Raw genomic sequence first — 17,908 nt, 5'->3', positions numbered from 1 at the left:
TATCAGATTTGTACTGACCAAAGACCTGAATATGAGTGAGCTGTTATTAGGAACATTTGGAGTTAGACTTATTTTATTCTAATAGCAAACCTATTAAAACCTACTGGAACTGGATGTATGTTTACATTTCACTAAAATAAGAAAATGTATTTATTAAATTCATTTCGTTTCAAATTCATTAGGGACAGACGGATTACAACAGACCCATATACCCAATAAAACTTAAAATTAGTTAAAATAACAAAGATAACTACGCCATGACGTGAGGAATTGCTGAATCGTTTTAACCGGTTCTTTGAAATGAATTGTTCGAAAGAACCGATTCGCAGTAATGAGTCGGACTTAATCACTTGCCGTCAGATACCACTAATAAACCGAACTGCTTTTGTCCTCTCGTTGAGTGGTTTCTTTTCCCGAATCTTCCATGATTCAGCTGTCATATTAAAACCTGCGAGAAACTTGTCGCTCTCGTTGTAGTTGTCTGGGTCTCCACATTACAAACGGATTCAGAAGATTAGCTGAAAACAAACTCTCTCGCTCACACACCCACACACACAAAGCGCGCGCGCACAAGAGCGCCGAATCGCTCTCGCTAACAGGTGTTTCTCTCACATGGCTCTGTTCTGTGTGCTCTGACTGACTGCATCGTGGGATGCTGCGAAACGGGTGTTCGGTGTCTGGAGGAACGTCTCCGTTATTAGTCGAAATTGCAAGGTAGTGACATTATCTGGAGACGGATGCGGTAAGACCTCAAGCCAATTGAATGTAGAGCCGTCTAAGGACTTTATCTCCGAAGAAAAAATGAGCGTTGAAGAGATGCACCGTCACCTACATATTTTGTGTTAAAGCCGTTTTAGTTAACTCTGTCACAATGATGGTCTCTGGTGTATGAAGCCTCGGATGTGAGCTCAGTTAAAGATCCTCTTAAAGAAATCGTGTTGTGGAAGAGGTGGGGAAACGGATTTGTGTCCTCTGAAAGTTTTGGGTGTCGCACCGTCAAACTGGCCATGGCTGCGGCGATTGCCAGCTCCCTTATTCGACAGAAGAGGCAGGCAAGGGAGCGAGAGAAATCAAACGCCTGCCGCTGCGTGAGCAGTCCGAACAAAACCAAAGGAACATGCGAGAAACCCAGTCGACTCAGTGTTTTCTCCAGAGTCAAGTTGTTTGGCTCCAAAAAGCGCAGGAGGAGACGACCAGGTCTGATGTTACCTGTGTTTTTAATATGCTTATTATATTTGCCGGCATTATCAATGCATTTGTGTCTGTACTTTTCGAAATATTGCATTTTAAAATGATGTAATTCTTTAATAAGTGCTTGCCATGCTTAAGTCAGACTGTAAGTTTACTCTCTTTAAAATTGAGCCAGCATGTGCTTTCACACTTCATTGTGAGAGAGCTCATTCAAACTGACCTTACAGAACTTTTCAGGCATTTTGACCCCCAAAAAAGGCATAATTGTATACAACTTTTTGTTATTCTGCAGATATTGTGCTGCATTGATGTTGATGCTGATTCAGTGTCAGCTCTCTAGTGTGTTTAATCCCTTCAGAGGGACAATAGAAAGCAAACTAAGCTGGTTATTGCCTGACATGTTTTTGGACAGCAGCTAACTAGCAAGCCAGATAAATCCCTGGAGATTCAATCTCACACAGTGTGCCATATAGATATATTATGCAGCAAAATCTGCTATTATGAATCGTTCAGTCTTCTGAATGATTTTAATAGTTTTATTAGCTACAATTCCTTTACCATATCAAGTTGAATCAGTTGTATCTATTAAGTAACATATTTCATTAATTGATATTATTCAGATCTGAGGGTGGTCAGACTGGATGATTTGTAGTTTACAACTCCCTTCGTAAGCAGCAAGACAAATCAGATGCTCAGAAGTCAGTAGAAATACTTAATTGTGAAGTACCGAATTTGAAATCTTCTAAAACGTATGCATTCAGCTCAACTGTTTACTTACAGGATTGTTGTAGTCCCTCCCCAGACAGCATCTTACATAACCCTTATGTGACACCTTAGCAGAAGTGTGGAAGTTTGTGTGTAGAGTAGCAGCTGTTTACAGCAGAGGTTTGGTTTCATTAAACAGTCTCATGCTTAACAGTCTTGTTCACAGATACACATGGAGCAACACTCACACGAATGTGCTTCTTTATGTGAACTTAAATGTGTGTACGTTTGATATGTTGAGGAGTGATGCTTCTGCAAATCAATGCTCATTCACACCTTTATTTAGTCGTACTTTATATCTATACCATAGTATAGCATCTGAATGGTAGTTTATTTTGGTGTATTATTCCGAATTGGTATCTAATAGGCTTATTTTAAATATTCAGATTCTCTTTGTGTGTTCTTGACTGAAATTTAGAGTATGTGTTATAGTTTGTATTTTATAATATCCACACGTTTTTTAACCTCCTATGATAAATGAAAGTTAATCAGTGTTAATAGCATGATCCACCAACTTACTAAGCCTTATTAACTACAGATCAGCTGATGGAATCTGGTATTTTGCACAGGAGATCTGTGTCCTGTATAGATGTGTTTTTTTAGTTCTAGTAATCCAGATTAGACCCATGATGGTGATATGGCCAGCAGACTGCAGTTTCTTTGCAAATTGCAGCTCTCACCAATTTTCTGTGTGATGGCTCTGGTGACTTTTCCTATATGTAGATTTGTTTCTGTTCCTGTTGTCAATGTGATCTGTTGTTTGTAATGCAAGCTCAAATCTGTAGACTATGGAATGCTCTTGCTAAGCCTGAAGCTTTAAAGTCCATAACACTGTCACTGTGGCAATGCCTGTTTAACCCTGTCTTTTTCTCATTCTCTCTCTCTCTACCTTCTGTCTCCTTGCAGAGCCCCAGCTGAAGGGGATCGTAACGAAGCTGTACAGTCGACAGGGCTTTCATTTGCAGCTCCAGGCAGATGGAACCATCGACGGCACTAAAGAGGAGGACAGTGGTTTCAGTAAGTCAACTGGCATCTTGTTAGAATATGTTCTCAAATTATCACCTGTACAGACACACCTTGAGGTTCGCTGTTAGAAACAAGGAAGTGCTAGATTAACAGATTGATACAGTGCCCCGGAAATTTGGACACCTTGTTGTATGAATGTTTCTGCATTACATAATAATATGTCAAACCAAGCGGCATTTCATTTTAAAAGAACTATAGAAACTTTTCAAGCAAAAGTTTTTGATACCGCAAAAAATATACTGTTGAGAATAAAGCATACGAAAGTATTTGTCCATAATTACTTAGCTAGTACACTGACTTCATTCTTCCTAGTTAGACCAGTTGGTTAAAAGTAATTACAAAAATGGCTCAGAAAAGTGAAGTTGGTTCTGGTCTTGCATCATTTATTTGCAAATGCCAATTGGTTTTGAATTATTGCATCTAATGCAATGACATCCAGGCACAAGTGTGATTTAAGTGTCCAGATTCGCTTTTGGGGCCACTGTATGTCTACTGGTACTGCTTTTCAATGGCTGCAGCTGATGTTATTGTTTCCTCTGCAGCTGTACTCTTCCTTGCCTTAAGGCCCTGATATACTTCAAACGAAATCAAAGAAAGAACTGATGTGACGTCAATTCGAACAAAATCAGTCCAAAACAAAGTTTGTTTTGTGTTTGTTTTGGGAGTTCGAAACGGCTTGCCAAAGCAAACTCTCAGGAAAAGTTTGCTCCAGCTGCTAAACACCTTCATACTACCATTGGTTTGTGACAATAACGTAATAGGAGGTGTGCGCTGAAGCTCCACCTTCTTTCACGTGGAACTCTTCTCTGACTCATTAAAGTTGCGCACACACTTATCGATTGTAAGGCCGATTATGAATGTAAATTGATACTTATGACTGATCGCGCTCAAACGCGTCCAGTCAGAGCCAGTTGCGTTCAGTCTGTGATTACAGTCCGTGTTCAGATTCCATGTGTAAGTATTTAAATCTGCTTCAATATTCTAATAGCTAGTCGTTAAATGTGTGCCCGGCTTTAGTCTGTTGAGGTAAGATCTCCGCGGGTGAAAACATGACACTGGATAGCTGCTTTATAGAAGAAAATTAAGTTTTGCTTCTGATGAAATGAGGCACTGACACTGTTTTTAATGCTTTTAAGCAATCTATTGAATAAAATGTCATATAGACAAAAGTGATGTGACTTCACTGGAGTCCTAATTTGCAGAGCTCATGCTAACATACACACGTTGTTATCATCAGATGCTTTTCTTAATGCTTTTTATAAAAAATGCTTGATTGTTTTTTTTTTTTTTTCATTTTTGTTGTTTATTTTGTTTTTGAGAGGAAAGCGTGCATCAGATATTTACATATTCATCTAAACGCCACTCTCAGCAATGTGGGCGGCGTCAGATGTTTGATATATTATTACAGTGTATCGCTACTCACATATTTCGAACTTCGTTTTACCCCTGAACGAAGAACGAAGAAGAACTTCGCTGTGAGTTTATCGGGGCCTTTAGACCTACACTTATAAAAAGCTTCTTTGCTTTTTCACTAATACCTTTACAGTTCCTGTATTGTCTACATAGGCTCAGTTCTGTATTATCCTGAAATGGAAAATTCAGCAGGAGCGGTCGCATAAAAACCACCATTTCTCAGAAAGCAATTCTTGTGAGAGCACAGTCAATGTAGCTGCAAAGCCCACAGTCAAAAAATGAACTTTCACTGTTGTTAGTTTCACTCAAACCATCCTTGTTCACATTACTTAAACTCATGTAACTACATGAACTTAATTTAACTTGAGTTGTTTATACTAAAAATGAGTATTGTCAGCTTTACTATTTAAGTATTTAAATACTAAGTATTTGTTAGTTGAGTTTAAAATTAAATTGTGTTCAACGAGAGCAGATAGTTAATTTAATTTAAGGTAAATTAAGTCAATAAATGTGTTCACCACATAATAAACTTTTATAAATTCATCACAACGTTATTACTTAAACTGCACATAAAAATATTATGTAACAGTGACAAATTCAAATGATTTGTATTTACTCAAAGAAATTTTGTCAGCGTTACTTGAATTTCTTTTGTCCATAGAACTAAATTGTTATTTGTAGAAATTACTTCATATATTTGCGTGGAACCACTTATTTAAAAGTGCTTTTTTAAGTAAATCCAACAATTCATTTTTTGAGTACAAGAGAAACATTTTTAGGAAGGTGTCCATAATGTTTGAAAAACAACCCCCCCTTCGTCCACTGATTATTTTGTGTGTCATTTGAAGTCATCCTGCTGGGCACCTGCAAGTGTGAATTATTTAGTCCGTAGGCTAGTGCAGCATCACCCAGTCAGTGTTTGAGCTATACTGCGCATATGAGCGAGGATGGAGCCGGCTGGATGGTTGGCAGGGCTCTAATTTAATATGTGCTATATCTCACTGATGCTAAGTGTCTGTGGCATTCTGGGGCCTGTAAATTAGCTTGACTCTATTCAATTAGTCACTGGGTGAAGATGACGTTCATATCGAGCAAATGAGTTTGTGGTGATCGGAGTCATTTGGAACTTTGATAACTCAAGGCTCCGAATCCTCTGATCCATCAAGCTCATCTAGATTAACACAAATTTGTTTCTTGTGCACATAAACAATGTTTAACATGAAGAGCCGTGCTAATTGAAATAACTACCTCTACTTGAATTTAAATAGTGGGTGTTTGACTCAAGTATACATGTTTTATTCACCCTTGAGTTGAATCTGCGACACTGGTGCGGTTGGCCACTCCTCTCTCCTTGCATGCTCATTTATTTTCTTGTCTGTATTCTTCCCCTGTGTGATTGACTGTAAGGTACAATGAGTTATATAGGGGTGAGATTACATAATAGCTGACCTGCTTTTCCCACCACACTCCCTTATTTTGTTAAGAGAATGAAAAGCTGTTGCTGGAGAGGAGAAGTGGGAAAACAGGGAGCTTCTATCTCTCACACTACAAAAATAGAATTGTTAGGAGCTTGGTGCCCTTGTCTCCATAGCGACGGCAGTGCAGTCCTCTTGGCTCTTCTCTTGGTGTGTGTGTGTGTGTGTGCGCGCGCCCCGCGTGTTTGATAGGGATGAGGGTCTGCTCCAATGCTCTCTTTACTCTCTAGATGTGTGTCTTACCACATCTCTGTGACTGATGCTCATTGCACTTCTTAGCAGTGCCAAATGTCATTGTTTCACTTAAATCGCTTAAATATCACATAAGTGCCAGTTTTTAAGTGTGTTTACAGCAGATCTCAGCCAAATGCTAATTATTTTTGCCCTGAAGTCAGGTCATTATGCTATAAATAATGAAAAAAAAAAAAAAAATCCATTTACTTTTAAAAATTGTTTTAATTTTTTTTTCTAACTGAGTGAGAAATGACAGCCAGAATCAGAAGATCGAATTGATTAAATTGGATCAAAGTGATTTTATTAGATGAGATTGAGCAGATCAGGGGGTTGGAAAGTGGGCATTTAATGATAAAGACCTTATTGAAAATCAGCCTTTCCATCTCTCAAGTCTGACTGTGATGAGCTCTTGGAGGAACAAAACAAAAGCTCATTCTGAGCAGTAAATGTCAGGTATGGCTGCTCTATTGGATTATGTCACTTTGTGCAGAGTTTTAGAGCTTAATTCAATTCCTAATCAATGTGTCTTGGCAGGAGGCCTTTCTCTCCGTCAACATTAGGTTTTTATCTCTGCTAACTCGTCTTCTGTCTAAAGAGTGGGCTGATGTGTTTTTCAGTCAGTCCCAGTCATATTCTAATCAGTCTGATGTATCTCCAAATATAATAAACTGAAATACTAACATCTGAATGAAATGCCAAAATGCTTCTCTAAACAAGCAATAAAAATATACAGAGGTTTATCCAGACATTTCAGATAAACCACCAGAATTAAAACATCCAAGATCCTTTAGTAATAACATTTAAAGGGTTAGTTCACCCAAAAATGGAAATTCTCTCATTGTTCACTCACGTTCCAGTCCTGTATGACTTTGTTCATCTTCAAAACACAAATTAAGATATTTTTAATAGAACCTGACAGCTCAACCATGGAAGCTCAACTATACTTGCTTGATGCGTGAAAACCTCATTTATTCTCGGGCGTTAAACGAGCACGTTTGAGCTTTCAATTACGTGGTCTATGTTTGTGTGTTGATGTTTATATGGTATTGGCAAAAATATCATATCAGGATTTTTTTCAGACAGGATCACGAACCCACGCTCTTATTACTAATCTATTTCATGTTGGTTTCTATGCAGTTACTATAGATTTCAGCCAAACTAATTTCCCTATTTTAAAAATGTAGCCTCACAAGGTAACAAAATAAAAAAATTAAAAAGTAATGACAGACCATTTAGGCCAAAGTAGGGGTGCACGATACAACCAAAGTCTTATTTTATCTTTAATAGGACAAATACAATATAAGATACAAATATAAAAAAATAGTGCATTAAAATTGTCAGCCACAGTAGGTGCATTTACTGTAATGGTAGCATTAAGAAGAAATTGAATAAACAAATGTAAAAATAAAACACTTTACTGTATGGGTTAAATATACACTGATTCTTAAAGCTACTGAAATTTAGTCAAGAGCAGTGAGTGATTTTCTCTTTATATTTTGTTGTTTGATTAACATTAATGACACAGACGACAGTAGGGTTATTAGGAGGCTGTTACTTTAAGACTTTAAAGTAACACATGCATATCGTAATATACTGACATGCATCCGAGCTGTTTACATTCACTTAAGATATAAATAACTGTTTATGTAGATCTTGTGTATATTTGACAGTTTAAGTGCAATAAGATGCGAAAGACAACTTAGTTCAGTACCTACGCCCTGTGTTACAGGCTTTTAGTGTGCGTGCGCTTCGGGTGTGCGCTCAGAAAAGCGCATGTCAGAACAGCCTGCAAATAAATTGTTAAACTGTCAAGGCTTTAAAATGCATGCAAATAATAAACTTTATTGATAGCGAAGAACTGCAGTGACACGTGAGTGTAACTCTACCGCTGCGTCACTAAACATGATGTGAATGTACACCGCTTTGTACAGTATGTGGAGACAGGTGCCAGAACTGAACTGATCGAATGGACTGTAGCACAATACTACGATCTCTCTTCAAAGGCAGATTGTGGAGACATTTTAATCGTTAACGATCTAAAATCGTGATATTTCACACCCCTAAATTAAATCTGTTCATCATATGTGCGGACTTTCAGTTGAGGGACAGAAATCTATCAGGTTTTATTAAAAATATCTTCATTTGTGTTTTGAAGATGATTGAAAGTCAACTACATCAGGGTGAGTAAATGATGAAAGTCAGCTACATCAGGGTGAGCAAATGACAGAATTTTAATAAATAAATAAATTACATTTATTTTAATTACCTTTTTTCACTTAAATATTCTGTTCGTCACAAAGCTGTCATAATACGCAACTATAGAAGAGAAAAGAGTTGTGTGGAGTGATATTTTGTGTCCTTTTTAAAGCTTGAAAATAATTGTTTTTGGATAAAGTAAATGATGACACAATTTTCATTTTTTTGGGTGAACTAATCCTTTATGGCCCGGTTTCTCAAAAAGAGCTTAGATTAAGCCAAGAGTAGACCTTTTTTAAGACAATTTAAGAAACTTTTATTAATGTGTCTTGGGGAAAAAAATTACTGGTGTGCATTTAGAGACAAAACAATGAAACTAACATATTTGAAGATATGTCAGTGCAAGTTTCTTTCAGTTAAAACAGCTCAAACATGCATTTTAGACTGGCACTAGGCTTAAGTCTTGTATGTGAAACTGGGGGATAATGTTATATGTGAACATGAAGGTTTTTCATCCATGTTCTCAGTAGACCCTTTCACACAGAGATTTCGGAAAATACACTGATAATGTGTCACGGGATTCGCCCCGGGATCGTTTGATTTTGGTGCATTCACACTGCCAGAGATTTTCTGTAATCCGTGCGTGCATTCACACACATCGCATAAAGATCCCGTAAAGAAACATGACATCAGGGTGTGATGTGTAATAATGTATCCGCAGCGTCTTAAGAAACCACGCTTGTGCATTTTTTTTTTTTTCTGATTCGATCATAAACTAGCACTTTGCGTACAGTTCCACTAAGCTGGTGAACGATCTCAGCTTCAGCGGCATCACTACGACACACCCCTTACGGCATTGGTCCTGCCTTTTGTTCACACAGGGCCCTTTCCGGGACTGATCCCAGCAATGTTACTAGGTCTCCATCACAGGATCGATCTCGGGACGTGTTTGCGTTCACACAGAAGGCACTCTAGAAATTCTATAGCAATTTTCTGGTATCAACACTCTGCGTGAAAGGGGCTAGTGATTGGTGCAGTAAAAGAGACACTTATTTGAATTCTTATAGTTGTTATTTTGGCCTTTTTGCAGAGATGATTATTGTGACCTCTTGATCTTCCCAGATCTGTGTGCTCAGGTGCTCTATTAGGTGTGAGTAATTGAGTCTCCTCTCCACAACCCCCAGCGGCCAAGCTCTAATCCCTCTGAAATGAGGTCCGCCATAACCGTGTGTGTTTGTGTCTATGCCACAAAACAAAAAAAAAGATACAGGTGTTAAAATGTATTATCTTCCTATTGAATTAATATAATCAATACCACATTAAGTAATCTGCATTTAGCATCTAAAAAGTCTTAATATGAACTCAGTGGCTGTAAAGCACAAAGGGCTGATCTCTACAGGTGGACCTGGCTGGTGTCAGAGAGGTTCAGAGGGGAGAGGAAGGACCTTGATGTTGGATTAGAGGGGATGGAGAACACTCCAGACTGTTGTGTAAAATAGCAACATGGCCGTCGATTGAGCTCTGCAGGAAATAAAAAATATTAATCAAGAGCTCTCATGTTTATGATGAAAGGCAGAAGGGGTTACTGTTTATGTTCTCTCTGGAGAATGAGCAAGCAGGAATGTTGGCTGAGTTAAAGTTGTTCACTCAGCCAGATTATACAGATTTTAAATTAGATGAGAGTGTGTAAATATTGACAGAAATGTAATCTTTGGTGGACTGTTTCCTTTTGAAAGGATACTTCACCCAAAAATCAAAATTGAGTCATCAATTACTCACCTTTATTTAGTTCCAAATGACTTTCGTTCATTTTCAAGCATGCACGTTTGATATTTAATTTACCATATTTGATGTGCTCTAAATCTGCTAAAAATATAAAGCTATTGTATCTCTTTAGAAAACCTGGATTAAACCGTTTGATTCATATGGTTTACTTTCTCTTTATATGCTAACTTTTTCGAATAGACTTTCAATGGAGGGGCAGAAAACTATCAGGTTTTGTTAAAAATGTCTTTATTTTCATTTTGAACAATAGTCTAATGGGTTCAAATTTTGTATTTTTAGATGAACTAACCCTTTAAAAATAAATTGCATTATATTTTTTGTTTATACATAATAAATTTTGACTTGAACTTAAGAAGAAAAAATGTGCATGAGTGTGAGTACATGACTAGTGAACTAACCCTTTAAGAGATGAACGATGGATATTATGTTAGATGATATATATTCCTAAAACTCAAAATATTGTACTTAAAGGGTTAGTTCACCCAAAATGAAAATTATGTCATTAACGACCCTCATGTCGTTCTAAACCCGTAAGACCTCCGTTCATCTTCGGAACACAGTTTAAGATATTTTAGATTTAGTCCGAGAGCTTTCTGTCCCTCCATTGAAAGTGTATGTACGGTATACTGTCCATGTCCAGAAAGGTAATAAAAACATCATCAAAGTAGTCCATGTGACATCAGTGGGTTAGTTAGAATTTGTTGAAGCATCAAAAATACATTTTGGTCCAAAAATAACAAAAACTACGACTTTATTCAGCATTGTCTTCTCTTCCGGAATCCTTTCCATTGAATTGATTCCATTGAATTGATTCCATTGAATCCTTTCATCTGTCGGTGTTGGTAACGCACTTTACGTCGCCGTGGTTGTTTTTGGCGATTAGGACATCCGCGACATGCACACTTATGCACCATTTTAAAAAATGTAGCAATACCAAAATACAAACAATATAGAATAGCTTGAATACAGCGTGCGTCTCCCTCAGATAACACCAGATAACACGTCAGCAGCGTCTTACATCAGCAGCGTCACTACAGAGTCGTGAACCACACTCCGGAGCAGAAGGGGGCGGTAATGCACCAATAAGCTGGATGCCAACCGCCGTAAAACAGGAAAGAAGAAGAAGAAGAAGCGGAGTCGTGAACGCGGATTGACAACAGACCCGGAAGAGAATACAATGCTGAATAAAGTTGTAGTTTTTGTTATTTTTGGACCAAAATGTATTTTCGATGCTTCAAAATGTAGCGGATGTCCTAATCGCCAAAATAACCACAGCGACGTAAAAGTGCATTACCAACGCCGACAGATGAAAGGATTCAATGGAATCAGTTCAATGGAATCAATTCAATGGAAAGGATTCCGGAAGAGAAGACAATGCTGAATAATGTCGTAGTTTTTGTTATTTTTGGACCAAAATGTATTTTCGATGCTTCAACAAATTCTAACTAACCCACTGATGTCACATGGACTACTTTGATGATGTTTTTATTACCTTTCTGGACATGGACAGTATACCGTACATATATTTTCAATGGAGGGAAAATGGACAGAATGGACAGAAAGCTCTCGGACTAAATCTAAAATGTCTTAAACTGTGTTCCGAAGATGAACGGAGGTCTTACGGGTTTGGAACGACATGAGGGGGAGTCATTAATGACATAATTTTCATTTTTGGGTGAACTAACCCTTTAAATGTAAACTTGTATGATCGCCATATAAAGCAGGATAAATCTGGTAACCTATATCAGTGTGCATTAATTACACACACACACACGTTCGTTGAATTGTAGGGACATTCCATAGGCGTAATGGTTTTTGTACTGTACAAACTGTATTTTCTATCCCCCTACACTACCCCTACCCCTAAACCTACCCATCACAGGAAACTGTGCACGCCTTTACTTTCTCACAAAAATTCATTCTGTATGATTTATAAGCCTTTTGAAAAATGGAGACATGGGGTTATGTCCTCATAAGTCACCTCTTCTTGTAATACCTATGTCATACCCATGTCATTATACACATTTGTGTCCTGATATGTCACAAAAACACGCACACACACACACACACACACACACACACACACACACACACACACACACACACACACACACACAGACAGCAGGTTTTTACTTTACAAGAAGTTAGTTTCCTTCTTGTTTTTTTAATCAAGCTAGGTTACATAACCAGCGAAATGGCTCACACATTTTTTCTTGTGCTTGTGCTTTTTTCTTCCCAAGCTTATGTTCCTCAGATACTCCCAGTGTCAAGGGTGGCTGGCTGGCTGCTTCACTCTTCCCACTGGCAGAAAGAGGCTGTGTGGATGGGAGAGATTGTCAGCTTTATGGCTTACGTGGTGACGGGGGGGGGCAAAGGTGTGAGGAGAGTTGGCACAGCCAGTGGTATCAGGGAGACAGAGCCCCACACAGCTCACTAACTCTGCTCAACAGAGAGAGAATGTGTGAAAGAGCCAGAGGGAAGAGTGTGAAACAGACAGACCGAGAGAGAGGGAGAGCGTGTGTGAATGGGGAAAAGAGGAACTATGTTAGAGGCAGCAGTTTTTCATCTAATATTTTTTTTTTTTCCCCAGCTTTTCAGTTAATGATGTAGATTGTTAATAGTTTTAGTTAACAAAAACAATGTAATGTTAAATAAATATTCTAATGTTAAATGTAATATTTTAAAAACATCCTTCATGCATCAGAACAATGCAATATTCTAAAATAATCAATCTTTTTTTCTATACCTTATAACTTTTTTTTTTTTTTTTGCATCTGAAACAACTTTTCTACTGACAAAACAAATAGACAAATACCATCAGACAGATGGTTCTAGGTGGTTCCTAGAGCATTGCAAAGCAGTTACTAAGATGTTCTGGCCAGTTGCTAGGGTTTTTCTAAAGTTTTCTATAGAGTTACTAAAGCGTTTTTTAGGGTGTTTCTAGTTTAGCTGTGCAGGTTTAGTGGTCTGCTGATTGTGGTGATGAAATATATGTGAGTGGACAGAATCTCAGCATAGCTGACATAATGATAATGATGCATATCTGCATTCTCAGACTCATTCTACTTGCATTTTTGTGTTATGTCCACCTCTGAGTGGCACTTTATCAATTTCTGGGGGCTATACAAGAATTTTGCAATGCATGTGAACACTTCAAATGAACTCAGACCATCTCAGTTATGCAGTTTTGTGCTTCAGGTTTACTTTTTCACTCTCCCTGACATCACATATAAATTATAGGTCAGTGGTTCTCAACTGGTTTGGCCATGGGAAACATTTGCGCACGCAATTGAAAAGTGCATGCCGCAAGCACACTATAACATCTGAGAGGACAGTAAAGTTCATTTTTCTCAGTTGAGATACTTTTTATTTTATAAGTCTGATAGAAGTCTGATCGAAGACTCAGCAGCTTTCATGCACGTCTTTTAAAATAAAAGTCAAACATTTAGAATTACGTTTTTTTGTTTTTATTGTATTTTTTGACTATAAATTCTGCAATGCACTCAAAACGATCTTGCGACTCACCAGATTACACTGTTAAAAACAATGTTATAGTTTACTATACAAAAACATGATGGTGATATCCTAATTAAAGGGTTAGTTCACCCAGAAATGAAAATTGTCCCATTATTTATTCACCCTCAAACCATTCTTAGGTGTATATGACATTCTCCTTTCAGTGAAACACATTGGAGTTACATTGAAAAATTTCCTGGCTCTTCCAAGCTTTATAATGAGAGTGAATAGAAACTGCGATTCTGAAGCTCAAAAAAAGCACATCCATCCATCCATATAGCTCCAATTGTGTTTGCTGAAAGAAGAAAGTTATGTACATCTTGGATGGCTTGAGGTTGAGTGAACTATGAGATCATTTTAACTAACTAGGCTAATTAATTAGCTGTTCTAGGCATAAATGTTTGGAAATATAATTGTGACTTTTCTTGTTTCCTATACAGCCATGTTCAACCTCATCCCGGTGGGCTTGCGAGTGGTGGCCATCCAGGGAGTTCAGACCAAACTCTATCTGGCCATGAACAGTGAGGGCTACCTGTATACATCAGTAAGTAACTGCAACTTCTTCTTCACTCCTTCAGCTGTTTTAAATCAGGAGGGAAAAAAATCACACCAAGCTGCTTCAGTACAGACCAACACCTGAGCTCTAGTCATTAACACTCAATCCACTACCACACACACACCACTCATCTACTGCCAAATCATGATATCAGATACTCCGGGTAATGTGACCTCCATAATGTCACAGACCTCCATGTGATCCAAGATCAAATGGTCACATAGCCTTTAAGATGTGTTCTTTCTCCTCGCTCCCCCTTACTGTGCTGAAAAAACTGACACTCCCAAGAGCACAGCACAGTATTCACAGATTTCTCCATATAAACAGATGATGCCTCCATTGTGCGCTAGTCTCACACCCTCTCTCCATATGGCATGCTGTCAGAAAATGAGTTAAGTTACAGCTGTGACAAATATCTCAAGATGTTTTCATAACCTCAGCTCCACACTCGTAGTTTAGATTATGCGCAGCCCCACATGCTAAGTGGCGTGATTACAGAGTAGATGGCTTAGAGATGTTTGTTTACTGGCTGTGGTTGGGCCACCCTTTGCCCCCCTCACCCCCTCACAATCCTGACCTCACGCCTTCCTGTACCAGACGAAATGTCGGCACTCTGGCATTCGTCTTGGTTACTATGGTGATGCAGACAAGGCAGTATGTGGGTTGTGTGAATGTACACCAGTCCCAATCATTTTGTTAAGTTTCAGCAAAAGATAGATGAGCCTCAGTGCTTTCATAATATCCTCCATGTGAAAATCATCTGTAATTAGCAAAATACAATATGTCCATATGGGGGACTGTTTGTAATTGCTCCAAAGAACATTGAAAATACTATGAATCATCAGTGTGTTTACTTTTCAAGATTATTTGTTTTTTGACTGTTGCAGTAATAGTGAATAATTACCATTATTGATACATAGTTGTTTGCCCAGAAGATGTTTTAGTCCCTTGCGGAGAGGTTCTTCTCCACCTTTCTCTGAAATAGAATGGATGAGTTTTCCCAGTGCATGAATTGAGTAATATGCCCTTCATTACAAAGATGACTAATATCGAAACATTTAGAAACTCGTGAAAATATGCTGAACAGGCAGCCTACACCCCAACATTCATTGACTGCATGAAGCATGAATAATGCAACTACCTACCTGGCAAACTTCTGCTGCAAGACAAATGTCAGAATTTCACTATGTGGTTGGCTTTACTGGAGCTCGTGTTGTCTGACAGGAGAGAGTGGGCGCAAACGAATACACAGTCTTAACAACAACACTTTCACTGAACCTCAATTTTGAGGCTGACAAAAATCCTCCATATTATGAATAACAGTGTAATGATGGGACAGTAAAGGATCATTGTGGAAACTTATCAGAACGCAGGAAGCAGACGTTGCCTGAGAAACCTGGCCTGGGCCAGGATAGGAATGGATCAACTAATTGACTTCAAATGACCAACTTAACAAAGTTTGACTGATTTATCTATATTTTACACACACATGCATTGGGTTTCCATGTTTTATGGGGACTTTCCATGGACATAATGATTTTTATATTGTACAAACTGTATATTCTATCATCTGACCCTAAACCTACCAATCACAGAAAACTTTCTGCATTATTACATTTTCAAAATACATCACTTTTATAAACTGTTCTCCTCATGCGGACCAAAAAATGTCCTCACAGTAGCAAGGATTTCATATATTGCTATCGTTGTGGGTAAATTTTTTTTCTCATAACGTAGGGTTTACCTGAATTGCACACACCCGCGCACTCACACACACGTTTGTTTTCGAGAATTGTGGGGACATTCCATAGACGTAATGGTTTTTATACTGTACAAACAATAATATTGTGAAATATTACTACAATTTTCCTTTTGAATATATTTTAAAATGTAATTTACTCCTGTGATGGCAAAGCTGAATTTTCAGCATCATTACTCCAGTGTTCAGTGTCACATGATCCTTCAGAAATCAATCTAATATGCTGATTTGCTGCTTAAGAAACATTTCTTGTTATAATCAATATTGAAAACAGTGTTGCTGCTTAATTTTTTTTTGTCAAAACCATCACTGTGGTAAAATTTTCAGGATTCTTTTATGAATAGAAAATTCAAATTAGCAGCATTTATTTGAAATATAAATCTTTTGTAACATTATAAATGTCTTTACTGTCACTTATGATCAATTTAATTAATTTGATTCAAAGTAACACGTAAAAATAATAATATTTTAAAAAATTAGGCCTGTGAACCTCACTAATATTGACTAATTGGTTGTAGCAAATTAGCTCAAAAGGGAAAATATGAATAATTAATCATAACTCATTATAATTAATTATAAATATTTGAATCAGTTAATTGAATAAACTCGATGTAGCTGAATTAATATTACAATCAATTAATCTGTTCGGCCAGCGAACACTCAGTATTGATCGTCTATCAGCTTACAGAAAAATATTGCTTTCTTAGCTCGTAGCTGTGATCTTAATCGTTATCAGGGACATTGGTTTTATAAGCAGATCAGAGTCAACTGTGCACACAAGTTTTACTTAACTAAATCACGAACACATAGCTAGACTAAACACACACAGACATACAATTCACGCATACATCGGAATTGAGAGAGTGGACATGAATTTGAACTGTAGCAATAACAAGGCAATGAAGCTATGAAAAGAGTCATTTAACGAACTGGAAGAACCATCAGTTTCAATACTATAAAGCATCTTTGTTAACAAAGGTGTTCACAATCTTAATACTAAATCACTGTTTAGTGTTCAAACGATACTTGCAAATGCCTTAACTGTTGAGGAGCGTCAGGATCTGCAGGTTCAGGAGAAATCCTTGATGGTTCGGTCCGATGGTGCTGAAGTTGTAATCAATATCTTCTGCGTTGAATGAAGAAAATGATGACAAAAATGACGGCAGACTTTATGGAGTTTGCATGTTGTGAAGATTGACTTTTACAACTTTTTGTGTTTGATCGCTCCAGACGCTACATGGTTGTTGGATGATGTATTACTGATGTAAAAAATTTTGTATATGTCATGTTAAAAATAATCCAGTCTTTAACCATAAAATTTGGTTAAAGATGTTGCTGCACTACATCTGTCTAGCTTTTTTCAAATGTGTGTTATGTAAACACCACTTAAGAAACACATCAGATGAACCTCAAACTTACTAATTATTAGTGCTGGGTATTGACAATTCGATTTTAACAATTCGATTCGATTACTAATCACATGCTTTCGATTTGATTCGCTTATGATTTCGATTCGATATTGATTATTTTGGATGTAGTATTTCAGTTACAGTACATGGCAAATTTTCTAGAGGAAAAAATCTCTCAACTAATGCTGTAAACTACACATGTAAGTCAGTTGGTACTACTATAATAATAATATTGAAGGTTAAATTAACGTATTTATATACAAACACTTAAATTACACTCAATGATGTTTTTATTATAAATGAAGTTTAGAATTACATAATCATATTTGTACTCCAGTTCGTTTTTTTTTAAAAAAAAACAACAACATTTAAATCTCAGCTGTCATAACTGATTTATTCAAACATGCATTAAATATTGAAGAACATTAAAAATTATAATGAATATGTAATGGTGCATAGCTATATTTATCAGAATGTTGTTTATGGTCACTGAATATGTTTTTCTGAGGTAAATGTGACGTTACGTGACATTGTTTACAAGCTGTTTTATTGACGTCTTTCTGAGGTTGAAACACTGATTGAG

The 17,908-nt window shown here is 37.3% G+C and overlaps 1 protein-coding gene across 6 annotated transcripts in view; it reads left to right on the top strand.

Annotated features, from left to right (window-relative positions):
• Positions 1-17,908, top strand: part of fgf13a (fibroblast growth factor 13a) — a 149,581-nt gene that overhangs the window by 105,594 nt on the left and 26,079 nt on the right. For 5 of the 6 annotated variants that reach the window (XM_048175911.1, XM_048175910.1, XM_048175912.1 and 2 more), the window contains 2 exons: positions 2,863-2,973; positions 14,042-14,145. In XM_048175911.1, the coding sequence (XP_048031868.1) occupies positions 2,863-2,973; positions 14,042-14,145 (215 nt within the window). Of the gene's footprint in view, positions 1-319; positions 1,198-2,862; positions 2,974-14,041; positions 14,146-17,908 lie in introns of those variants that run through there. The other variant, XM_048175913.1, reaches the window with a different exon arrangement.

This window comes from Megalobrama amblycephala, linkage group LG23 (genome assembly GCF_018812025.1).
Source record: "Megalobrama amblycephala isolate DHTTF-2021 linkage group LG23, ASM1881202v1, whole genome shotgun sequence".
In the NCBI taxonomy this organism is placed as follows: Eukaryota; Metazoa; Chordata; class Actinopteri; order Cypriniformes; family Xenocyprididae; genus Megalobrama; species Megalobrama amblycephala.
The sequence above is the reverse complement of the archived record's forward strand: the minus strand, read 5'-3'. Positions and strand labels throughout refer to the sequence as shown.